This window comes from Arvicanthis niloticus, chromosome 16, assembly GCF_011762505.2.
Source record: "Arvicanthis niloticus isolate mArvNil1 chromosome 16, mArvNil1.pat.X, whole genome shotgun sequence".
NCBI classification, from domain to species: Eukaryota; Metazoa; Chordata; class Mammalia; order Rodentia; family Muridae; genus Arvicanthis; species Arvicanthis niloticus.
The window spans coordinates 59,555,859-59,579,820 of NC_047673.1; the positions used below are offsets into that span (position 1 = coordinate 59,555,859).

At 56.7% G+C, this 23,962-nt stretch overlaps 3 protein-coding genes across 5 annotated transcripts; all 3 read left to right on the top strand.

The window, feature by feature from the left end:
- The first annotated feature begins 270 nt into the window (after window positions 1-270).
- Window positions 271-6,871, top strand: Ndufa13 (NADH:ubiquinone oxidoreductase subunit A13). Its single transcript, XM_034520612.2, has 4 exons — window positions 271-431; window positions 5,706-5,784; window positions 6,460-6,531; window positions 6,642-6,871. The coding sequence occupies exons 1-4, from the start codon at window positions 338-340 to the stop codon at window positions 6,829-6,831; spliced, it is 435 nt and encodes a 144-aa protein (XP_034376503.1). The 5' UTR covers window positions 271-337; the 3' UTR covers window positions 6,832-6,871.
- Window positions 6,872-6,883: 12 nt separating this feature from the next.
- Yjefn3 (YjeF N-terminal domain containing 3) lies at window positions 6,884-13,084 on the top strand. Its single transcript, XM_034520613.2, has 6 exons — window positions 6,884-7,123; window positions 10,100-10,208; window positions 11,320-11,430; window positions 11,551-11,664; window positions 11,736-11,886; window positions 12,850-13,084. The coding sequence occupies exons 1-6, from the start codon at window positions 7,062-7,064 to the stop codon at window positions 13,053-13,055; spliced, it is 753 nt and encodes a 250-aa protein (XP_034376504.1). The 5' UTR covers window positions 6,884-7,061; the 3' UTR covers window positions 13,056-13,084.
- A 60-nt stretch (window positions 13,085-13,144) lies between these two features.
- Cilp2 (cartilage intermediate layer protein 2) lies at window positions 13,145-20,483 on the top strand. 3 transcript variants are annotated; one of them, XM_076914347.1, is made up of 8 exons: window positions 13,145-13,612; window positions 14,303-14,401; window positions 14,579-14,848; window positions 15,300-15,455; window positions 16,262-16,540; window positions 16,727-16,835; window positions 17,359-17,516; window positions 17,617-20,483. In XM_076914347.1, the coding sequence occupies exons 1-8, from the start codon at window positions 13,546-13,548 to the stop codon at window positions 19,965-19,967; spliced, it is 3,489 nt and encodes a 1,162-aa protein (XP_076770462.1). In that variant the 5' UTR covers window positions 13,145-13,545; the 3' UTR covers window positions 19,968-20,483. The 3 variants fall into 3 exon arrangements, with proteins under 3 accessions (XP_076770462.1, XP_034376930.1, XP_076770463.1); XM_034521039.2 differs by having other exon boundaries at window positions 13,146-13,612; window positions 14,576-14,848; XM_076914348.1 differs by having other exon boundaries at window positions 13,597-13,612; window positions 14,493-14,848.
- The last annotated feature ends 3,479 nt before the right edge of the window (window positions 20,484-23,962 follow it).

A 23,962-nucleotide genomic window follows, 5' to 3' on the forward strand; every position in this document is an offset into this window, starting at 1 on the left:
AACCAGCCTGTTGCCTTGGTCCTTGGAGGTGGGGGTGGAAAGGGGCAATCTGCAAACCTCGAGCCTGGCCACCATAGCTCACGAAGGAAGTAGGTGAACTCCAAGGCTTTTAGTGCAAGGAACAGGCGCCCAAGAGAGCTCTAGATGTCAACCACAGTTACCGCCCTGTCTAGGGCCAGAACGAGGAAGGACTGACTTCCGGACCGCAGAAAGGATAGCGGAACGCTTCAGAATTGTAGGAGAACCACCCGGGTGATGGAACTTCCGCCACACTAAACATGGCCGCCACGCATTGCCTCACTTCCGCTGGTGACCGGAAGTTGCGGATCCTGAAAGTATGGCGGCGTCGAAGGTGAAGCAGGACATGCCCCCGCCAGGGGGCTACGGCCCCATCGACTACAAGCGGAACCTGCCCCGCCGGGGAGTGTCGGGTCAGTGTCTCGGTGTCGTCCTGTTCGTCGCGGACCAGGCTCCTGTTATGCCGTTAGGCGAGGGAGGGGAGCCTGAGGGCTTCAGCGTGCACAGTGAGGGGAGGCAGAGTTGGACTCGGTTCTCTGTTACAACAGCCGGGAAGCCAGACTGTTCGTGTCCTCTATTTTCCAGTTGGCTTCCACGGGCTGGGAAACTAAGCCTGCAAGAAGCGCTAACCTGGGATTTGGAGGCTTTTTTGTTTTGTTTTAGGCTGGCCTCAAACTCCGTAGCAGAGGATGACCTAGAACTCCTGACCTCTTGCCTTCACTTCCGAAGGCTACGCTGATAGGTATGCGCCGTTATACTTTAAAAAAAAAAAATTTTTTTTTTTTTAATTTTTGGATTTTGCAAATAGGGGCTTACTATATAGCCTAGGCTCGCCTCAAACTCGTGGCAATCCTGCACCAGCCAGTGGATTGCTGGGATGATAGACAGGTCCACTCAAGGCAGAATGTGGGTTGATTGTAATGTAGCATAGAAGCCAGGCTAGTCTCAAACTCTAGCTTCTAGTGCTGATTTCTCTTTTGGCATTCTCTACCCACCTCCAGCCTCCACCCCTACAGGTTTTTATGGAGCCTAGGCCAGCCTGAAACTATGAACACCTCCACCCCAACTCTCTGCCTCCATAGTGCCAGGATGACAGGCATGTGCCCACCATACTAGGCTGTGTTTTTAAGTTTTTAAAAGTGTTTTAAATAACATTTAGAATTTCATTATCGATTTCAACAGGGGAAGAATATGAAGAAAGTTAAGGTCCCCACTGTCAGTGCTCACAGTTACAGAAATACAGTAGTTAGGGACTGGGGCCCAATTGGTAGAGTGCCTGCCTAGCGTTTCAAAGCCCTAGGTCACACCCCCAGCACTATATAAACAGGACTTGGTGGTGCACACCCGTCTCGGCATTTTGGATGCTGAAGCAGAAGGGATCGATGGTTTAGGGTCATCCTGGGCTACATGGATCAACCTGGACTGTATGATGCCATCTCACCCTAGAAAAAAGGAAAAATGAACTTAGGGACTGAGAGATTGTTCGATGACTAAGAACACTTGATGCTCTTCCAAAAGACCTGAGTTTGCTAACTCCACCTTCGAATTTAAATTTTTAGATTTTAATTCATCAGACTTTACTGTGCATATGCAAACGATGCTTCAATTAAGAAAACAAAACCTTCACATCCTATGTGATGGCTCACCTATGATCCCAGACATGAGAAACAGAGATGGGATCACTACAAGTTCAAGACTAGCCTAGGCTATGTGGAGAGTGTTTAGTTCTGGCTTCTATAGAGAAGAGCCTCTCCGGGAAGGGTAGCCCAGCCCCTGATGTGCCACGGCTGGGAGAACCTGGGGACCAGGTTAGACTGCATCTATGCATGTACACTGCACACATGCCTGGTACCTGTGTGAACCACAAGAGGTCATCAGATTCCCTGGAACTGAAGTCTTGTCAGGTGCCACATAGGTACTGCAGACTGAACCTACGTCCTCTGGGATAGCAGCAAGTGCCCCACCACCACCCATATAGCCCAGGCTATTCTGGAACTTGTGGGATTAAAGGGGTGTGCCACTGCTGCCTGGCTTTTTTTTTCTTTTTGTTTTATCTATTTATTTATCTGTTTGTTTGTTTTTGGGGACAGGGTTTCTCTGTATAGCCCTGGCTATCCTGGAACTCACTCTGTAGAACAGGCTGGGCACCAAACTCAGAGATCCACCTGCCTCTGCCTCCCATGCACTGGGATTAAAGGTATGTGCCACCACTGCCCGGCATTATTTGTTTTTAAATGTTTGTATTCCTGCATTTATGTAGAGGCAAGGTTTCATTGTAGCCCTTGAATTCTCTCTGTAGACAAGGTTGACCCTGAGCTTTTGATTCTTCTGCCTTCTGAATGCTGGGATGACACTTAGTGTGTGTCACTAAGCCTGGTTTCTTTGCTGCTGGCTATGTATTCCAGGTCTTGTGCCTGCTAGGTAAGCAGTCTTAACCACTTCAGCCATGTGCCTGACCCTTCCTTTTGTTTTGAAGTCACAATGTGCCTTCTCTCTTCTCTCCAGTTCCTGACACAGCTGTTCTGGGCATTGGTGCCCTGTACGTTTGTGTTGTTTTGAGACACTCAGGTGTCATTGTTTGTATTTAAATTTTTGTTTATTTAGAGACAGGGTCTCACTATGTAGACATGGCTGTCCTGAAACTCTTCATGTAGACCAGGCTGACCTCAAACTCACAGATATCCACCTGTCCCTGTCTCCCAAGTGCTGGGATTGAAGAAGTGCACTACCACACCTGGTTAAGATTTAAGTGTCTGTATGTGCACGTGAATGCAGGTGCTCATGAAGGCCAGAAGACGGTGTCAGATTCCCTGGAGTTGGGGTTGTAAGGCACCCAGTGTGGGTTTTGGGAACAGAACTGTCTGTCCCTACTCTTAACCACAGAACCATGGCTTCAGCTTTGAGGTAGTTTTTTTGTGTACTCAAGGGTGGCCTTCCTCCTGAGTGTGAGGACAACACAGGTACGCCACCAGCCCTGCTCTGTGCAGACCCACTGTAGTCCCTGCTGGCTGCGTGGGCAAGGGCACTGCCGTGCTTGTTCAGTGTTGGCTCTCAGCTGCACTTACAGCCTGGCTGGACATGGCTAGTCCTGTCCCAGAGAGCTCCCAAACTAGCTGGTGGGACTCACTGTGGCAGTGTTCCTACTGGCCTCTGCTCCTAGTCGCTGGGAACTGCAATAGCCTGGGGAAGCCAGGAGAAGCCTCCCTGTGTTCATCCCCCAGACTGACTTCATAACTGGCCTGTCTTCTGCCACCTCCCTTCCTCTCCAGCTGCACATGGCTTCCTTCCATTCACAGCTTCTCCAGCACACTCCTGGTGTTCTGGGTCATGGCAGGAACCTACCTTGTAGCCCAGGTTGGCCTTGAATTCAGAGATTCCCCTGCCTCTGCCTCATGAGAGCTGGCATTAAAGGTGTTGAACCACTGCACCAGGCAGCTCACCTGATTTTCATTATGGGTCCTGTGTCATCTCTGCAAATATTATCATTCCCTGTGGCCTGCTGAGCTAAAGGTGTCATTTACAACAGAACTGGTTCTCTTATTTAAAGAATTTTTATTTGTGTTCTTCTGGAGTGCATTTATGTATCCACTGTGAGTTAGGTCAGGAATACTGTGCTGTGCATGTCTCCTCTGTTTGAACCAGATTCTCACTGTGTCCCTGGCTGGGCTGGATCTTAGAGTAAATTAGGGAAGCTTCCAACAGTGGTTCTTGTGCCCCACCTCTGGAGCGTAGTTGGGATTATGGGAGTGCTGGTCTAGACCTTGATGCAGGTAGCACTCACCTGCCTCTGCCCCTCAAGCCTTTCTATTTTACTCCCAGCCTACCTTTAAAAAAAAAAAAAAAACAAAAACAGGATCTCTTGTAGCTTAAGATGGCCCTGAAACTCCCTGTGTAGCCAAGAGTGATGATTTTCCTGCTTCCACTTCCCAAGTGGTGGGGTCACAGGCAGTCACCACCACTCCTGGTTTGTGCTATTAGGGATGGAACCCAAGAGGTCAGCGCGTTAAGCAGGCAAACATTCTACCAGCTGAGCCAGCCCCAGGGGAGCAGGGCCACTGTGCAGCTCATGCTGTCCCCCATTAAATTATTGAGAGATCTTTGTACAAAGCCAATTGGCTGTAAAATGTGAGGGTTTATTTGTGGATTGTGAACGCCTGGTTCTGTCCTACTAGCAAACATGACTGTCCCTATGCCAGCGAGTCTTTCTGCACACACAGCTGTTTGAAGTTGTCGCATTCGAATCCTGAAACTTTGCTCCTGAAAGCAGCCAACACCTCCCTTGTCTCTTCCACGTGAATTTCATGACCTGCCTGTAGGTTTCTGCAAGGAGAAGAAGGTCATGGTTCTTATGGTGATTGTGTTGGATCTGTACACAGTGTCAGGGAGCACTGCCACCCAGTCACAAGCTTATTGATTCAGCAAAGAATGGCAAAGGGTGACAGTACCTCTTACAACTTCAGGTGCTTGGGGTGCTGAAGTGAAGGATGTGACTTCTGTGCCTGTGCTGCCCCAATACCTCATGGCACCTCTTGAAATGCAGCCCATCCCAGTGATCACAAGTGCAGGAAAAGACTGGGCGTTGGCATGTGACTCCCTCATCCCAGGCTTCCACTCTAGATTAGCCAGGGCACACTTGGGTGCCCACATGTAAAGACCAGAGCTCCCACGAGGGCCTGTTTGTTCCTTTGAGAAATTGCAGAAGTCTGCTCAAGCCATATTCTAGGGCTGAGTCTCAAGCTGGGGCCCCTACGATCCTCTTAGCTGTTGAACATGAAGGTGCAGCACCGCATGACGGTCAGCTGGCCAGAGATGGTCATGAGCACCTGGGCTTCCCCAGAGAGCTTGTACCTCTCAGCCTGGCATCCAGCCACTCTCATGCCCATGGCTGGAGGACCTAGCCTCTGCACATGTCCTTAAGGTTTGAACTGTCTTGGGGAGAAATATTTAAGGATTCAGGCAGCCCTTAGAACCTTGCTGAGATCCAGGGCCAGTCAGGCTGCACCCCAGAGCCTGTCCTACCCCCTGTGGCCCAGCCTCCATACCATCTGTAGTCACTGGTAGGTGACCCCTGGGGATTGTCCTGCCAGTCAGGATTGGCACTGCCCCTGCTGGTCTTCAGTAATTATTTACGGTGAACCCTGTCTCCCCTGGGTGTAGGGCAGGTGGTCTATCGCACTGAACCTGTGGTGCCTACACCACTCCTGGAGTCAGGAGCAGGCTGTGTGGCACCCAGGGTGCTTCCAGACTCTGCTGGGGACCAGGCCTTTTCCTTATGGAGCAGTGGTTCTCAACCTTCCTAATGCTGAAACCCTTTTAATATAGTTCCTCATGTTGTGGTGACAGTCCCCCCCCCCACTGTAAAACTGTCTGGTTGCTGTTAGGAATTGTAATGCAAATGTCTGATATGGGACTCACAGGTTGAGAACTGCTGTTTTGTATTCTGGGGCTCTCCTGTGTCCATGCTGACCTATACCTTCCAGAAAGTATGGCAGCTCAGACTGCCTAGGACCCTGACTAACAGCAGAAGAGACAGAAACTGTCCTGGGAAAGTAGCTGAGGAAGGACAAGCCACCTATGGAGGGTGTGGAAGGCAGAGCCAGCAGGTACTTCACTGGGTACAGTGACCCAGTGTTCCTGAGTAGGGTCCTGGAAAGCACCATACTGAGAGGGTCTCCTTTCTCTTGCAGGGTACAGCATGTTCGCTGTGGGCATCGGGGCCTTGATCTTTGGCTACTGGAAAATGATGAAGTGGAACCAAGAGCGCAGGTAAGTCTGCTCACCACCAGGGGTTCTGTGAGGATGGGGGCTGACTGGCCATCCAGGCCATCAAGGAAGTGTATCCAGCCCTATCTCCTCTCCTGAAGCAAAGAGCTGGGAGCAGGCCTTCGGCTGTTGGACTTGGGCTTCACAGCTGGCACTATGGGTGGTAACCAGCACGTGGTGGGCTTGGTTTTGGTACAAAAGAGCCCAAGACCATAAGTGTCATAGACGAAAAGAAATCCTCTTCCTGGGCCATATCACTGGGTTGGGTTTCCTCAGCCCCTGAAGTTGAGAGGTTCCCCACTCCCCGTGGGGATAATAGGAACTGCAGAAGAAGGCCTGCAGGCCCAGTACCCTGCTATTTTGAGAACAAAGGGAATTGGTTTTGTAAGGCCTGGAGCCTGGTGATGAGTGTTCCCCCCTCCATCCAGAGCATCAAGCAGGGCTATTTTTAGGATTTGAAAAAAAAAATTTTTTTTGAAAGGAAAGTGTGAAGCCAACAGTTTTGTGGCCGCTGTTGCCTGTGCCAGCTGTGCCCTAGCTTGCCCTCCTGTCCCAACTCAGGTGACCAGCGTTGGTCCCACCCTCCTCCTCCCTACCAGCACCCTGTATCCCTGTCATGTCTGTGTCCCACACTCTCCCAGTGGCCACATCTGACCCCACTGGGTATTGGTTTTCTAGGCGCCTGCTGATTGAGGACTTGGAGGCCAGGATTGCCCTCATGCCACTCTTCCAGGCAGAGAAGGACCGCAGGTAGGCTAGGGCGGGGGTCCAGCGACACTGTCAGGGACTGGGAAGGGACCCCTTCGTCAAGGAAGAGACAGAGTGGTTGCCTTGAGCTCAGCCGTACTCTGTGGCCACAGGATCCTGCAGATTCTTCGGGAGAATCTGGAGGAGGAGGCCATCATCATGAAAGACGTGCCCGACTGGAAGGTGGGGGAGTCTGTGTTCCACAGCACGCGATGGGTACCGCCCCTCATTGGCGAGATGTACGCGATGCGCACCAAAGAGGAGTTGAACAACGCCAACTTCGGCTTCACCTGGTACACTTAGGGCCTGAGCCGACACACCTAATAAAGAATAGTCAAGTAAACTGTTGACTGTTGTGGGTCCTTATACACCCGGCCTGCAGCCCAGCCATCACGGGGTTAAGTCACCCCCTGTGTTTCGGCCAATGGCTGTGCGCAGCTTCTCCTGGTGGCCCCTGATTAGCAGCCCAGTCACAGGGCTCCGCCCCTGGGCCACGCTTAAAAGGCCCCGGGCGCCAGCTTGCCTGTGCGGCCATGAGCAGCAGTGAGCACAACACTGGCCCTGCCCAGTTGCCGGAGGAGAGGCGCTTTCTCAGGTCAGCAGGTGATGGGGTCTCGGCCAGGGTGGCAGGGTGCCAGGCTGGAGGCAGGTGACCCTGGGGACTAGGGTTTGCTGGGAGCTTGCAGGTGCATCCAAAGCCGAGTTGCCAGGGAAACTGCATTCCAGGCAAGCCAGCCCTCATAGTTACCCATCAGGTTCTCATTATCAGAGAAAAATGGTTTGAGATGTGGAGTCACACAGAGGCTTTGAATATCGACTGCCACTGGGAGCCACCGGAGGCTCAGGACGGGGTTATGATGCGTTGCCAAAGCCCCTGGCACATTTTGAGGTACGCAGGGTATGCATGACGCCAGGTGAACATGTGATGGCGAGGGCACCAGGGTGCCTTTGCTGCATGGTTCCTTGCCTTTCTAGAAGTAATTTGGGATTGTCAGGCAAAGTTGCCTTCAACACTGGACCTGAAAAGAGATCTAAGCCTGCCTGTTCTGGTCCTAGGAGCTGGACTTGAGGGGGACCTCCCCAATACCGGCCCCAAATGACAGATGGGCTGCCTGCTGCTCCCCACAGCTCTCATGCACTCTCCACCAGGGTCAGTGCTGCCCCTCGGTTGGGTTGTTCTCTGACGGTGAGTGGGCTGCTCACTGTCCCTGCTGCCACAGTTTCCGGGGAAGACGGGGAAGAGATCAACACCCCTACCCCTGCAGAGGCAGCAGCCATGGCTGTCAGGCCAAAGTGGAACTGAGCTTCTCCACAGCCTGTGAGTGGAGGCCAGAGGAGCCCATCAGGTCTGCCTTCCTCTAGTCTCCTCTACTTTTTAAGAGTCTCTCGCTAAACCCAGGCAATTGATTGTCAAGACTGGCTGGCCAGCAAGTCCACAAATACTCATGTTTGTCCCTTGACAGTGCTTAGGTCACAAGCAAACCTACTGTTCCCAGCCATTTCTCCACCCCACCCCTGCAGGGTCTAGGAATTAAACTGAGTGGAAAGCCAGCAGTTTGCAGACTCTTAAAGCATATCTGTGTTTGTTGTGAAGGTGTCTGTACAGGAAATAGGCATTGGGTCCTCTGAAGCTGGAACTGCCCAATGTGGGTGCTGGGAGCTGAACTCAGGTCCCTTGTAGGAGCAGCTCTGGCTCCTAGCCACTGAGACATCTCTCAGCCCCTAAGCATGTTTGTGAAACAATTTCACTAAGCAGGGCTACTGAGAGCCCTGCCTCACCCTCCAAGTGCTGGGATTCAAGTATGTGCCACTCTCTGGGTCCTTCCCCACACTGAGCACAAGCTGCCCATGCTGGCCCAGAAGCTGGGCAGCTGGCCCAGTGCATCTCCATCTTCCTCCAGCGCCACACAATCCTTCCTCAAGGTCTCCTGCCCTGCACCTGTGGTACCGTCTTCCTGAGCAGCCTGACAGCTTTGTTTTCTTTCTTTTCTTTTCCTTTCCCCATGAGACAGGGTTTCTCTGTATAGCCCTGGCTGTCCTGGAACTCGCTTTGTAGACCAGGCTGGCCTCGAACTCACAGAAATCTACCTGCCTCTGCCTCCTGAGCACGGGGATGAAAGTCCTGCAGTGCTATGTCCAGCTCTGAAGTGTGTCTTGGTGTGTTGAGCCCTTCCTACCCTGTTCCGCACACCTGCTGTTTCTGTCCCAGGTCATTTCAGACTTGTTCCAGGTGCTCTCCCTGCCTTGACATTCCTGTCTCCTCCCTTCCTCTTGGATGCCCTGCCTGAGGTTCATGTTTTGGCGGTGCTTGCTGGGTAGTATGCACCCCACACAACCGGTCCACACCTGGAAAGGAAGTGAAGAGGGTTGTTAGCATCAAGTAGACCCTGTCCTCCTCCCAGCCCTGGCTCCACAGTGCAGTGCCCACCTTGGCAGTTTGTCAGGTAGAGGCTCCCAACCTCTGTCCTGGCGCCTGCACTTTTTGTCCCTTTTCCCCTGATGCTGTGTGTGGAACCTCAGGCCTCACCATGCTTGACAGGCGCTTTGCCAAGCCATATCCAACATTAATGCTAATGACTTTTGAACAGACTCATGAATTATGTAATCTGTTCTTACCTTCAGTTGTCAGAGGTAGGCTGCAGACGGTCCTCGGTCAAGCTCTGGTAAAGCCACATAGCCCAGCAGCCATCTCTCTGGTCTCAGATATCTTACTTTTCTTTACTAAAATAGGGCCTCGTGCCAGGCATGGTGGCACAAGCCAGCACTTGGGAGGCAGAGGAAGGTGGATCTCTTGAGTTCAAAGCCAGCCTGGTCTACACAGCTAGTTCCAGGACAGAACAGTAAGGACTACACGGAGAAACCAAAAAACAAAAGCAAACCAAACAAAAACACCCCCCCCCCCAAAAAAAAAAACAATCAGCCAAACAAAAGCCTATGATGTACCCTTGGCACACCATTCTGCCGCCCAAATGCTGGGATTAAAGGAGTGGGCTACCTAGCCCAGTTTAGATAGCTTAATTTCTTTGTCCAGTTGAAGGCCCCCTCCCGTTTTCTTGAGTGAGCTGCTAAACTCTGTAGATTTCAAAAACCACTTTGACAAGCTGGAGTTGGCCCCCTCCAATGTGCTGGAGCTTCCTCATTGGCCCCTGTATCAGAAATTAAGTTCTTTGAAGGTTTGGGGTGAGTGAGCTCACCAATTATAAATCTGAGAGAGGAAGACAAAGATGGCGATGACACCCTGAGCTATGCGGTGAGACCTTTCGACCTGCTCAATCTGCATTCATCTTTCTGATCTCTGAGTCGTTGGACTCAGTCTTAGTTTTCTGGCAATAAAACCACCACTGAGTTTTTGACCACCAGAGGGCTCGCGTGCCTCAGGCTGCCATTTCAAACCATGCTGTGGGATGGGAAAACTGGACAAGAGATGGTGGACCCGGGGCTCACGGCCACTGAAACTCCTCTTGGGTAACAACAAGGCGAGGGTCTTTGGCCGGGTCTGGGCAACCATTCTTGAGTCTCTGTTTCCTGTCTGCACCGCTGAGCTGAGCGTGTTATCCAACTCTGCCTGCAGCACCTCGGAGGCGGCCGCCCTGGAGCGGGAGCTACTGGACGAGTACCGCTTCGGGCGGCAGCAGCTAGTGGAACTATGTGGGCACGCCAGTGCGGTGGCTGTGACCAAGGTACCAGCCCCCTTTGCTCGGGGTTACTACAACCTGTCACTCGAGTCCGGAAACTAAAGTACAAGAGAGCTCACCACCAGACCAGAGAACCCAGAACCAGGGTACCAGACAAGGCAGAAGTGGGTACCCAGAGACTCATATTGGGGGGAGAGCACCTACAGGGTGGGGCTGAAGCTTTCAAGGTGCAGGCCTGGGTCTCCCAGAGGTGTGACCTACCTGATAACTATCCCAGCCACAACCCCAAATGCCTCAATGGGGGAAAAAAGGGCCCTAAGATGGACAGGGTGGGACCGCAGTGGGCCAAATGAGGTACAAAGCAGGGAGGGGGGCGGCAAACTACGAGTATCTGGCTCCGGTGACAGGAGGATGTTGTTGACTTAAGTCAAAGGCGCTTACTGTGAGGCCCACTGAGATGATCCTAGAAGCCCAAGGATTAGAAGCACCTCCCAGCACCACATACCACATATGCCCTGCTTCTCATGGTTTTAAATTCTATCCCCCCCCCCCCTTGGGTGTGAGTGTGAGCATGTGGGGTGGGTAGGATAGTGAGCCAGTGTTCTTCCACCATGTGGGTTCAGGAAAGAAACTACGGTCCCTTCAGAGGCTTGGTGACAAGTTCCTTTACAAGCTGAGCCATTTCACTGGCTTTCTTCAGTAGTCCAGCCTGCCTTCTTGGTGGTTCATAGCTGCTAATCCCGCAGTTGGGGGGCCTGAGGCAAGAGAATTGCTGTAAGTTCAAGACCAGCCTGAGTTAAAGTGAGGACCTCTAAAACAAAAATTATGCGCGCGGACTGATCGTTTGAAATAGAAAGCAGACAGGAAATACCGGAAGGTAAAGGCAGGAGTGGGGCAGAGAAAGATGGCCTAGGCGCCACACTTGCCGAATTGCCGACATCCCTCCGGGATCACCCCACTTTTCACCTTTTTGAGGGAGCTGGGCAAGGGACATGGGAATGTGTCCTAAGTGCTTATGGGGTAAATAAACCGCACTGGGACTGAGCCCGAGGCAGGGTCTGCCTTCTGGCCCCACATGCAGACCACCTCTCTGCCACGGCTCTGCCCCAATGCCCCCACCCCCCCAATCGAGCCGCCCTGCTGTATTATGTCTCAGGCGTTCCCTCTACCCTCGCTGTCGCGGAAACAGAGGACAGTGTTGGTCGTATGCGGCCCGGAGCAGAATGGCGCCGTGGGGCTGGCGTGTGCCCGGCACCTGCGGGTGTTCGTGAGTAACAGGGCCGTGATGCAGGGTGGGGGTGGGGGAGCAGAAATGAAGCTGGGGTCCCGCTGGGAACAGGAGGGCGACTCCCTTCCGCCTCCATCACCGAACCCGGGTTCGTCCCAGGAATACCAGCCCAGCATCTTCTGCCCCGTGCGTTCGGCTGACGCGCTCCACCGTGACCTGACCACACAGTGCGAGAAGATGGACATCCCCTTCCTGTCCTTCCTGCCCGCCGAGGTCAGAGGCGCCCACCCTGGCCCTGCCCTGGCCCGTCCGAGCATAGCACCTGACACCGCCCCTCTCCCCAGGTGCGGCTCATCGACGATGCGTACGGGTTGGTGGTGGACGCCGTGCTGGGGCCAGGAGTGCGGCTGGCGGAGGCAGGCGGGCCTTGCGCGCGCGCGCTGGCCACGCTGAAGCGACTCTCCATCCCGCTTGTGAGCCTGGACGTCCCATCAGGCACGTCACCCAGGGGTAACCTGGTTACCCAAGCACGTTTTTTCCATCCATCCCAAATTCTCCCCTCTGCACCTCCCCCACCCCCACCCTCGATTTTCCTCGTCCAACTCTTTCAACCTCAGTTTCCGCGTCTGCCCTCATCCTGTTTCACACCCGCCCTGAGGATGGGAGCGCTACAAGAGGCTGCCCTAAGTGACTCGGTGTCCCCTTGGTCCGAGCACCACCCACCACCAGCCCTGTTGCTCCACAGACGTGAGCTCACTCGGCAGAGGCCACGCCTGCCAGGCCAGAGCTACTAGGAACAAATAGCGCTCAGCCTCCCGTGGGGACTGCGTGGGGGTGTCCCCAGCTAGATGGCTCCAAGACCATCCTAGACCAAATCCGAGGCATATGTAGTCCGAGCGGGGAGACAGTAGGTGGTCCCGGAAAAGTGAGAGATCCTGCAGTCAGAGAGAGGAGCCGGCGGCTCTGGTTAGTGCCTGAGGCAGCCGACAAGTCCAGGATGCTGGTTGGTGGACTGGGTGGAAGGGAAACTCCTGGTGGTTTGGAGAGAGGGTAGAGTCCTGACAAATGTAACACGGGGTGGGTCAGAGAGCCAAGACGTCTCTGGTCGGAGGGGGAAATCAAATCCGGCGGGGATGTGGGAGCACCGTTCTGAAGGAGGGGGTCTCCGGTCACAATAGAGGGTGGAGACTTAGTCCAAGAAGGGCGGCTGAGGTCAGACCGGAGGTGGGCGAGGAAGGTCTGATTTGAGCGAGGCGGCTCCAGACCGCTGCGGAGGGAGACACGGCTCAGAAGGCAGAGGCTGGGTCTTGGCAGGCTGGCTGTGGAAATGGTGTAGTCGGAGGGTGGAGGCGGTTCTGCGGTCAGCAGGTCTGACCGCTACCCACGCGCGTGGAGGGAGGCAGGGCAGACTTGGTCCGGGGCCGGAGGTCCTCTCAGCTTCCCTTCTTCCGCCCTCAGGCTGGGATGCGGAGGCTGGCGGCGATGAGAAGGACGCGGTGCAGCCCGATGTGCTGGTGTCCTTTGCGGCGCCCAAGAGCTGCGCCGGTCACTTCTCCGGACGTCACCACTTTGTAGCCGGCAGGTTCGTGCCTGACGACGTGCGCCGAAAGTTTGGCCTGCACCTGCCAAAATATACTGGCACTGACTGCGTGGCCTCACTGTGACCGGCACCAATAAACATCTCCACCACCTCTCCCTCTGCCTCTTTTGTGCACCAGGCCAGGGGTTGGGTGGGTAGAGAGGGGACTTCCCTCCAGGCTTTACGGAGAGGAGCTGCGCCAGCAGAGTTTTCTAGAATGGAGAGCAGACCCCTAGTGGGACTTCCAGGCTGCCGGGGTGGCCTACAGTACTTAGGACCGAAGTTAAACAATATAAAGAACGTCCAGCATCCTAGGGCGCCCAGCAACTTCAAGTTTAAGACCAGAGGGAGCCCAGCACACGGACGGGACTCAGTTTGAGAAGGAGGGGGAACGCAGGGCACCGGAGGTCTAAGGGCGGAGGCAGGAGGCACTGCAGGAGGCATAGAAAAAGGGCGACCCAGCGTGGTGTACAGGGGCGTGGCTTGCGGCCGCGTCCCGCCTCTTTAGTTCCAAGTAGCCGCCAGGCCCGCCCCAGTCGGATCCCAGAGCTTCGCAGAGCAGCTTGGACCTGGAGATGGCGTCACCTCTGCCCTTGCTCTGTCTCTGGGTCGCCGCCGCTGCACACTTAGTGGGAGCTCGAGGTGAGATGCCCCTGGGGCCCCGGAGGCCAACAGCCGCTCGCGCAGAAAAGCGGGCAGGGGAGGGGCATCTCATGAGCGTCCCAGAGAGTGGGTAAAAGAAACCTCTTCCATCCTCCTAGGAAGGTCCACAGGGCCAAGACTTTGAACCGTAAATCTTCAGGTTTCCAAATCTGTGCCAAGGGGTAGCAGCTATCTCTCCGCGGGGTTGGTGACAGTCCCATTTCTCAGAAGATTGGGGCTCCAGGAAGAAGGGGTTTATCTGAACCTGTCTACCTTCCTAGTCCATCTTGTAAAGCTGGAAGGCCAGAGAAACCAAGGACTTACCTGTTGGCACCTTGCATCCCACCTAGAAAGATGCGGGGGAGTAGATGGCAGGAGGGACTTCCAGAAAGAGACCGCAGTGGTCTGCAGGCAGAGGCAGAGCTGATGTGCTCGACTTGTGTTTGATGAACGTTTGAGCATACAGGGCTAGAGTGGGAAGAGTCACCTAACCTGTGGAGAGACTGAGCTCCAGGGTCTGCTGTCAGTAATAGGAAGGCTTCCTGGAGTGGGTGCTGCTGCAGTCCCGTGTTAGAGCTGGCCTCTCAGATCCTCAGGTTTCTACCCCGTGAAATGTGGTCAGTGCTCCCCCTGTTGCAACAAAAGGGGGTCTCAGTGGTCCCTATCTTTTGCCTCCTGGAACTCCCATAGACGCCACCCACACCGAGGAGCACACCGCAACCGCCAGGGGTCTTCAGGGACGGCCGCCAGACCCCGGCCAGCCCTCGCCAGCCCTCGAGGACTGGGAGGGTGAGTCACCTCAGCAACCCGCCTGTGTGATCTGGGCTTGGTGGGGTCAGCGGGGAGGGGAGGGAGAGTGAGGAGTCCTTGGACATCACAGCTCCTAGAGGCCCTGACCTCAAGGCTCCAAGCTGGAGGGACTAGCGGGAGGTGGAACTCGGGCTCAGCGTGCGATGCCCGCAGAAGCCAGCGAGTGGACGTCGTGGTTCAACGTGGACCACCCGGGAGGAGATGGCGACTTCGAGAGCCTGGCTGCCATTCGCTTCTACTACGGTCCCACGCGCGTGTGCCCGAGGCCACTGGCGCTGGAGGCACGCACCACCGACTGGGCGCTACCAGCTGCAATGGGCGAGAGGGTGCACGCCAATCCAGAGCGCGGCTTCTGGTGTCTCAATCGCGAGCAGCCGCGAGGCCGCCACTGCTCCAACTACCACGTGCGCTTCCGCTGCCCACTGGGTAAGGGCGGGGCCCATAGGCTTGGGCGGGCGGGTCCAGTGCGACCCTAAGGAGCAAGGCCCAATGATGTTAGGGCATGGGCATGCACAAGAGTTTGCGTTGTGTGGGCGTGGCCTAGATGAGACACACCCATCAGCACGCGAACATTGCGAACAGGTTGTTGTAGGTAGTGTACTGACATCCCAGGATCCCATTGGTTCATCCTGAACAGCTCGGTATTGGGAGGCTGCCTTAAGCCTCATCATACTGTCCAACGGGGAACAGCGGGGCTAATCAGGACCGCACCTGGCAAGGAGCTGGGTGTGTGTGTGGGGGTGCGGGGCAGGTGAGCTCTGTGCAGAACTGCAGTCAGGGAGGGTGTATGCTGGGGGAACCGAACCCACCCACGTAGTCCAGAAAGCCCGCTGCCCAAGGTAGGCAGGTCCACCTCATCTCCCTCCTTGCTCCACAGAGGCGTCGTGGGGCGCTTGGGGCGCGTGGGGCCTCTGCTCCAAGAGTTGCGGGCCAGGCCGTCGCCTGCGCCGCCGCAGTTGTCAAAGCTCATCTGGGGATACCTGCCCCGGGAGCCCCCAGGAGGCACAGAAGTGCGTGAGATCCCGTTGCCCAGGTAGGAGGGACGGGGCCAGAGGAGGGGGTGATCAGGGGTGGGGGCCACATAAGAAGGGGCCCAGAGGACTGGACCAGTTGAAGTGGAGGCCATGCACACGCTGGGGAAGGAGACTATACAGAGAGGGTCTGTGGGTGCAGGGCAGGCATGGGCAGACCTGAGGAGTTATTTCCCCTGGTGTATACACTAAGATATCCCTGTGTGTAGACAGAAGCCAGTTGCGCACTCTGCATCCACTCATGTAGCCAGCAGTCTCTGCCTGTCCTGGTCGCCCACGCAGACACGATGCCCAGGCCCTCCCTGTGCCAGACAGCAGGCCAGCCAGGAGGGGACTGGAAATTCCACTCGGGCCTGGGCTCCACAAACATGGTCTGCAGACAGCTGCAGCAGGGCCCTCATATAGTGGGGGCACGATGTGGCTAATGGTGGGGACCCCACCCGGTGCCTCTGCCCTGAAGTTTCCACTGGAACTTTCCACTGTGTGGAGAAGCAGCGGCGTTGGAAGTGAGACAGATGTTGTCCAAGACAGCCCCTTGCTCCAAGCCCCCGCCTAGGTGTCCCTGCCCAATGAGTCCTCACCATCTTTTAAGAATCAGCCTCTGTGGTCCACTCTTGGACTTTCTCCCCTGCATCTATGGGTCCACCTTCCTCACATTGCTCCAGCTCTGCCCACTTATCCCTGGCTCCAGGCTTACTTAAGTCCAGGCGCACGAAGCTTGTGGGGAACTGATGGGAGGCAGGGTTACATAAGTGCAAAGCTCTCCCCAAGAGTTCTCTCTGCCTCTGCTGCTCCCGTGTTCCCCTAGGGTGTAGCTCTGACACCTGCAGATGCCCTAACCACATCCTCTTGGGCTCGGTGGTCACCCCATCTGGGCGCCCGCTGTCAGGAGCCAGGGTCTCCCTGCGAACTCGACCTGGCACCATAGCCACCAGTGGTACCCATGGAACCTTCCGAGTGCCTGGAGTCTGCGCTGGCAGCAAGGTCAATGTCAGCGCCCAGATGAATGGGTTCTCTGCCGGTACAGCCCAGGCCCATGCCAACAGCTCCAACTCGGCTATAGTCACCATCATCCTTGAAGAGTTAGGTGAGTGTCTCTGCAGCCAAGAACATGTGAGTTACAGAGGATGTTCCAGGCCAGGGGGGAAAAGTAAGCTGTGACTCACTTGTTGACAGCACAGAATGAGGCGGACTGTCCCTGAGACAATTCGAAGAAAAAGGGGTCCCTGGGGTATAGCAGGGTCGTGAGCTTGGCCAACTCTGACCCCCTCAGGGAAGCCGTACCTGGTAAAGCACCCTGAGTCTCGAGTTCGAGAGGCAGGTCAGAATGTGACCTTCTGCTGCAAGGCCTCGGGGACACCCATGCCCAAGAAATATTCCTGGTGAGTGTCCTAGCAAACTCAGGGAACTTGGCCAGCTTTGGGTTGACTGGGATGGTGCCGGTGGTACTTCAAAGCCTTTTAAAACTATGGTTGATGATGAACACATGATCCCAGCACTGAGATCACGAGCTGAGGCAGGAGGATTGTTGTGATCTTCAAGTAGTGTAGGTTACATAGTGAGTGTGTGTGTGTGTGTGTGTGTGTGTGTGTGTGTGTGTGTGTGTGTAACCATGTTGCCAAAGAAGAAAAAGCAGAGCAGGCCTGGCGAGGCATGCCTGTAGAGTGTAGATGCTGGAGGATCAGGAGTTCAAAATCGCCCTTTGCTATACAGCCTAAAATGCAGGAGACCTTGTCCCAACAGCACAAAAACCACCTAGGAGTGAATGCAGGCCTCATCTTCCCTGAGAAGTGCAGATGCTCAGGGGTGAGGCTGAGCTCCAGGAAGCCACTCTCCAGCCATTCCCTCCTAGAGACAGATGCAGTTCAGCCACCTAAGGTCACCACGATGCTGTGCCTTCTTCAGGTTCCACAACGGAACCCTACTGGACCGACGCCAGCAGGGGTCTGGGCCACATCTAGAGCTCCAGGGGCTTCTCATGGAGCAGGCAGGGGAGTACCACTGCAAGGCCTGGAACGACGCGGGCACCGTGCGATCCCGCGCCGCCCACCTCACAATACTCGGTGAGTGTGGTCCAGTCCCGCCCCACCCGAGCCCAGCCCAAGCCCCAAGCCCCAAACCCCTCAGCCTCCCTCCCATGACCTGGTTGTGTGGAATCCCCAGCTCCCGGCCAGCCGGCCTGTGACCCCCGACCTCAGGAATATCTGATCAAGCTTCCGGACGACTGTGGCCAGCCCAGCGGCGGCCCCACGTACCTAGACGTGGGTCTGTGCGCGGACACGCGCTGCCCGGGCCCGGTGGGCTCCGGCCCTCGCTGTGGGGACGCGGGCTCTCGCTGTTGCTCAGTGCTGCGCCTGGAGAGCAGGGACATCCGCTGCTCCGGCTACGTGCTCCCAGTGAAGGTGGTGGCCGAGTGTGGCTGTCGCAAGTGCCTGCCCCGTCGGGGACTGGTGCGGGGCCGTGTGGTGGCTGCAGACTCCGGGGAGCCCCTTCGTTTCGCCAGGATTCTGCTGGGACGCGCACCCATCGGCTTCACCTCCTACCAGGGCGACTTCACCATCGAGGTACCGCCGGCCACCGAGCGCCTCGTGGTGACCTTCGTGGACCCCAGTGGCGAGTTCGTGGACAGCGTCCGCGTGCTGCCTTTCGACCCTCGCGGCGCCGGTGTGTACCACGAGATCCGCGCGCAGCGCAAGGCGGCCGTAGTGCTGCTGGACGCGGATCGCGGCGGTGAAATCCCGCTGGGCGGTACAGAGGAGGCGCCAGCGCTAGGCGAGCTGGTCCTGCCGCCCGGGACCTTCCACCACCCCGACGGCCGTCCCTACGCGGGGCCCGTGGAGGCGCGTGTCACCTTCGTAGACCCTCGTGACCTGGCATCAGCGGCCGCGGCGTCCAGCGACCTGCGCTTCCTGGACAGCGCGGGTGAGCTGGCGCCACTGCGCACCTATGGCATGTTTGCAGTGGACCTGCGCGCGCCCGGCTCCCCGGAGCAGCTGCACGTGGCGCGCGCAGACGTGCGCGTGGATGCCGATCACGTGCGCATGCCTGGCCACGCCGAGGCTCTGGCCCTCTGGTCGCTGGACCCGGAGACCGGGTTGTGGGAGGAGGAGGGGGCTGAGCGCGGAGGAGGCGGCTTCCGGCGTGAGAAGGCGGCGGCGCGCGTGCGCAGGGAGGAGCGCGCGTTCCTCGTGGGCGCGCTCACCGTGCGCGAGCGCCGCTTGTTCAACCTAGACGTGCCTGAGCGGCGCCGATGCTTCGTGAAGGTTCGCGCTTATGGCACGGATCGCTTCGCGCCCGCCGAGCAGGTGCAGGGCGTGGTGGTGACGCTGCTCAATCTGGAGCCCGCGCCGGGCTTCACAGCCAACCCACGCGCGTGGGGCCGCTTTGACAGCGCGGTCACAGGGCCCAACGGCGCGTGCGTGCCGGCCTTCTGCGACGCCGAGCGGCCTGATGCCTACACGGCCTTTGTGACCGCGGCTCTGGGAGGCGAAGAGCTGGAGGCCGCGCCGTCGCGGCCACGCGCGACCGCGGCCACTGTGGGTGTGGCGCAGCCCTACCTGGAGCGCCTAGGCTACCAGCGCACCGATCATGACGACCCTGCGCTCAAGCGCACCGGCTTCCGCTTGAACCTTGCGCGTCCACGCGCGGGCCACGAGTCCGAGGCGCACGGGCCCGTGTATCCTTGGCGCCGACTGCGCGACTGCGAGGACGCGCCGGTCACCGACAGTCATTTCCGATTCTCGCGCGTGGAGGCGGACAAGTACGAGTACGACGTAGTGCCATTCCACGAGGGAGCGCCCGCCTCGTGGACCGGCGACCTGCTGGCCTGGTGGCCCAACCCGCAGGAGTTCCGTGCGTGCTTCCTGAAGGTACGGTTGCAGGGCCCGCAGGAGTACATGGTGCGTTCCCACAATGCGGGCGGCACCCACGAAGACACACGCGGCCGCCTCTATGGGCTGCGTGACACCCGCAGCGTGCGCCACCCTGAGCGCCCCAGCGCCTCGGCCGCCTGCGTGGAGTTCAAGTGCGGCGGCATGTTGTTTGACCAGCGCCAGGTGGACAGGACACTGGTGACTGTGACCCCGCAGGGCAGCTGCCGTCGCGTGGCCGTCAACACACTCCTGCAGGACTATCTAGCCCGGCACCCGCCGCTCGCCCCCTCCGACGACCCCACCGCCTTCTCCATGCTGGCTCCACTTGACGCGCTGGGCCACAACTATGGCGTCTACACGGTCACCGACCAGAGCCCACGGCTGGCCAAGGAAATCGCCATCGGCCGCTGCTTCGACGGCTCCTCCGACGGCTTCTCCCGGGAGATGAAAGCGGACGCGGGCACGGCTGTCACCTTCCAGTGCCGTGAGCCGCCTGCCAGACCCAGTCTCTTCCAGAGGCTGCTGGAGAACCCCGCATCGGCGCTTGGCGACATCCGTAGGGAGATGGGCCAAGCCACCCGCGATTCCCGGGTTACCCAAACCCAGGCCGGAGACACGAGCTCCTTCGGCCCTGGACAGTGACCTGGACCTGACCTCACTCTTTGCCTTGCTTTGGACTCCTGTATCTTCAGAAAGCCGCCCCGCTTTGGCTCCCAGGCTTCTGGATCCCCTTCCCCCTTTCCGCCAAGAATTTGGTCAAGATGAAAACCAAGGGTGCTGGTGGAAATTCTGGGCGGGCAGCTGTGGCTCTGTGACCAGAAACAGAATGTCCAGCTGTAGATGAGGCCAGGGCCGGGGTCATAGTTGTCCCATTAAAGCCTGGGCCTCAGCCCAGATAGGTTCTGACTGACTCAGGACCTGGGTTGCAGCCTCTGTGGGATCCCCTGCCCCAGCTTTGGTTCTGAGGTTGTATTTATTGAGATAAAGCCCCAGTGGGGAGTCGGGATACAGGTTGGCCCCATGGAATGTGGGGGAAAGGGCTTTGGGATTGCCATGCAGGGGGAGCTAGGGCTGGGGGGGGGGGTGGTTTCCATGGTGCTTGGGAATGCTCTCGGACCTTGGGGGCAGGTGCTATTGGGCTCAATTAAAAATGCTATAATTCCCAACTCCTTGTGTCAGTTGTAAGGTTGAAGTTGTAAGGTTGAAGGCTGGGTGGGCCTGAGCCACACACAGGACTGAGGCCTAGCAGGGTGTAATCCCAGCAGCCTGAGACAGGAGCTGACATCCAGGCCAGCCTGGGCTACAAAGCCAATTGTTTCTGAAAACCAAAACCCACCAAACAAGAAGAGAGGGCTTGGAGGCACACAGGGTCCTGTGTGTCAGCAGCTAAGGGATTCCTGTGTGGCATGGCACTACTCTGTCAGGTGCCTGGCTGTGACATGTGTATGTGTACAAACACGTGTGTGTGTGTGTGTGTGTGTGTGTGTGTGTGTGTGTGTGTGTGTGTGTGTGTTGGGCTTGGCTAGTCTTATGGGGCAAGGAGTGGCCCTGCTGGGAAAGTCCCCCTCGCCATTACCTCCACTGTTGCCTTGGACTTCCTCAGTGCCGGCCTCTGCTGGCCTGAGCACCGCATGCTGAGGCCCAGCTACACCCTGGCCAACCATGGGGTACAGGCACCACTGGGGCCCTCCTAGCCTCAGAGTAATGGGGTCGGGACATGGCAGGCCTGCTCACAGCTTCAGTGGACAGGCAGGCACGTGGACACTCCACAGCACGGGTGTGCTTCTGATCACAGCCCCATTCTCCAGAGAAATGCTGAGTCGTGAGTCCCTACAGGAGTGGGGCTCTCCAGTGGCTCCTCACGCCCCCTGCAATGTCTGGAGACATTGGTGGGTCCCTGGGAAAAGGGTCTTTTTGATTTGAGCCCACTGACTCACTAGTTGAGGATGACATTGAATTCCTGATCCTCCTGCCTCCGTTGCCCAGTACTGGGATGACATGCCCAGTTTATAATGGAACCCAGGGCTTTGTGTATGCTAGGCAAGTGCTCTGTCAACTGGACCTCATCCCTAACTCCAAGAAAGGGGGGTCCTATGCCTGACTTCTCTGAAGCAGAGTCCTGTCAAGGAGTAGGGTGTGGGGCACCTCTTCACTACGCAGAGCCCATGAACAGCCATACACACAGGGCCCCCTTAGGGGTCAGCTCTCGTGGCCTCCAGTGAGTGGCCCTTTCCCAGGTGTCTCATTTTAACTCACTCCTAGACTTTGCTTTGGTCTGGCCACTCACAAGCTCCCCTGTGTGGTGAGCACCTCCTGGTGGGGGCCGTTCTTACCCACAGTAGGAGCACCTTCCTGTGCCCTGAGGGCTGTGGGCCCTGAGGGTTCAGAAAGCTGACAAGTGCAGACCCTGGCCTTTGAGATGACCCCAGGGCTCTGCTGGAACTGTAGATGACAGAGGCTTAGAACCCTGCTCCACTCACTCAGAGCTGTGCAGGGCTGCCTGGGGCAGTCCAAGGATTATCTCTTGCTGCAGCTCCCTGCAAAGGGATGAGGAGCCACAGTGAAGTCCAGGCCCCTGATGAGGTGTCCAGCCTTCTTGCCAAATACCTTTCATTGAGAAAGTGCTGGAGCTTCTGGCTGCCGGCTGAGTTTTAGGGGGGCGACTGACTTGGCCCTGGTGTCTTTGTTAGTGTGGAGTGGGGTTAGTGGGAACCCTTCTCTAGCTAGGCCCAGAGGGCAGTGGACCTCTCTCCCTTTCTGCCTATCCAGTGACAGGACAGAATTCACCCCCAATTTTTACATGAGGAAATTAAGGCTCCAGAGAAGGGAGAGTTGCCCTGGGCTGGCAGTGGCTCTGCCTTTCTGTACTGGTGCTCTGTCCCAGCTCTCCCTCTTGGAACCTCAGTCATAGCTTCTGGAAAATCCATCGCCTCCCTCCACCCCCAGCAGGGCTGCCAGAACACGCCCCTTGGCTGGAGAATCAGGGCCAAGACCCCCCAGAGACCCAGCTCCTGCCTCCCCGAGGTCAGCTCAGGGCACTGGATGCCCAATGTCCTGCCCCTGACACTTTAGATTTTATAATTTTAGAACCAGGGGTTCTTAAAATTCCTCACACCATGGCCTAGAGAAAAATCTTGGACCAGTAAAATGCTTAAAACAAGTCTGAAAATAGCTGAATCCAAGAGGAAGGCCTGCAAGACAGACACTCAGGGAGGGCTGCTGGGGTGTGGCCCTGGGACTACACTTGCTTTAAGGGTGCTTAATGTATACATAGTGTGTTGGGGTCCCAAGATTTGTTTTTAGGGAGAATGACTGCTTGGGTCACAGAGCTCTCATGGACACTGTAACCTGGGGATAAAGTAGCTGGCTATTTCTGGGTTTGGTTTGGTTGTTTCTTTAGAGATGGGACCTCATGTAGATCAGGCTGCCCTCAAACTCACTATGCACCCAAGAATAGCCTTGAACTTCTGGTCTTCCCACCTCCCACCTCCTGAGAGCTAACGGCAGGTGTGAGCCACCACTCCCTGCTCGGAACTCATCTTGAAGGATGTGTTTGGCCAGAAGGTAAGGAAAGGCAGGGCAAGCAGCTGGGACAACATGGGAAAAGGCTGGAGGGGCAAGCAAGCAACACTGACGGAGGGAAGCCCTTTCTAGGTGGAGAAACATTTAGAATCAGTTTCTTCTTTCGTTTTGGCCATGTGTGTATGTGTGGGCCACAACATGACTATGGAGTCCAGAGAGCATGGGATTACTTTTCTCTCTCCTCCCTCATGTGGGTCCCAGGGATTGAACTCAGGCCCTTGGGCCTGTGCAGCAAGCTCCTTTACCCACCGAGCAGTCTTGCTGGCCCAGCTTGGGTTACACAATTTCTTAGGACAGATACCCTCCCTGCCCCCACCCCTCCATGACCCCAACGAGCTCTATTCAGCCTTTAGGGCGCGCTCCTCTGGTAGCACTGGGGTCTATTCTCCCCACATGGCCCAGCACTCCCCCTCTCTGCTCAGACCTGGCAGAACATATCTGGCTCTTCTGTAGGAGCCTCGTGGGCCTGGCGTGGCCACCCACCACTTCCCCACTGTCTGTCTCTCTCATCAGCCTCAGAGGTGGGTCTGTCCCAGTCTCAGACCCCAAGGGCTGGAGCTGGCCTGGCAGGCACTGGCTTCAGTTAGCAGAGGATGCAGGGAGGGACATCACTGAGGGTTGGGGGTGGGGAGGGGATGATACCTTGGGGCCGGAACAGAGACCAGGCCTAGGTTCCAGATGGGGGCACTGGCAGGTGATAGGGAGGGGACCAACATGGGGAGAGCAGACTCCCAGCTGTTGGAGGTAGACACAGGAAGACAGACATAGCCTCACCCAAGGCCTCTGCCCAGGCCATAGAGCCAGGGTGTCAGAGCCAACCAGCCTGCCCATCATCAGCCAAGGTCAGGCGTTCCTGGCCACGCCCTATCTCTGTCTCTTACAGTCAGATATTCCCTCCTTTACCACCCAGCACTTTCTGGTCACTGGTCACTGAACTAGTGTCTGTCATCCCAGGACACCTGCAAATGCTTTAGGCAGGCACTGTAACCTCTAGCTCAGGGGGAAATGGACACCCCAGCATGGAGCCCCATGCTTCGGGGCCATACCACAGCCAC

Excerpts from the sequence above, each read along its gene's own strand:
- Ndufa13 (XM_034520612.2), top strand. The coding sequence starts at position 338 with ATGGCGGCGTCGAAGGTGAAGCAGGACATGCCCCCGCCAGGGGGCTAC. Across the intron at positions 5,785-6,459 it reads AAGTGGAACCAAGAGCGCAG|GCGCCTGCTGATTGAGGACT; the intron begins GTAAGTCTGCTC and ends TTGGTTTTCTAG. Across the intron at positions 6,532-6,641 it reads CAGGCAGAGAAGGACCGCAG|GATCCTGCAGATTCTTCGGG; the intron begins GTAGGCTAGGGC and ends CTGTGGCCACAG.
- Yjefn3 (XM_034520613.2), top strand. The coding sequence starts at position 7,062 with ATGAGCAGCAGTGAGCACAACACTGGCCCTGCCCAGTTGCCGGAGGAG. Across the intron at positions 11,431-11,550 it reads CCCGGCACCTGCGGGTGTTC|GAATACCAGCCCAGCATCTT; the intron begins GTGAGTAACAGG and ends GGTTCGTCCCAG. Across the intron at positions 11,665-11,735 it reads TGTCCTTCCTGCCCGCCGAG|GTGCGGCTCATCGACGATGC; the intron begins GTCAGAGGCGCC and ends CCCTCTCCCCAG.
- Cilp2 (XM_034521039.2), top strand. The coding sequence starts at position 13,546 with ATGGCGTCACCTCTGCCCTTGCTCTGTCTCTGGGTCGCCGCCGCTGCA. Across the intron at positions 14,402-14,575 it reads AGCCCTCGAGGACTGGGAGG|AAGCCAGCGAGTGGACGTCG; the intron begins GTGAGTCACCTC and ends CGATGCCCGCAG. Across the intron at positions 17,517-17,616 it reads CGCCCACCTCACAATACTCG|CTCCCGGCCAGCCGGCCTGT; the intron begins GTGAGTGTGGTC and ends TGGAATCCCCAG.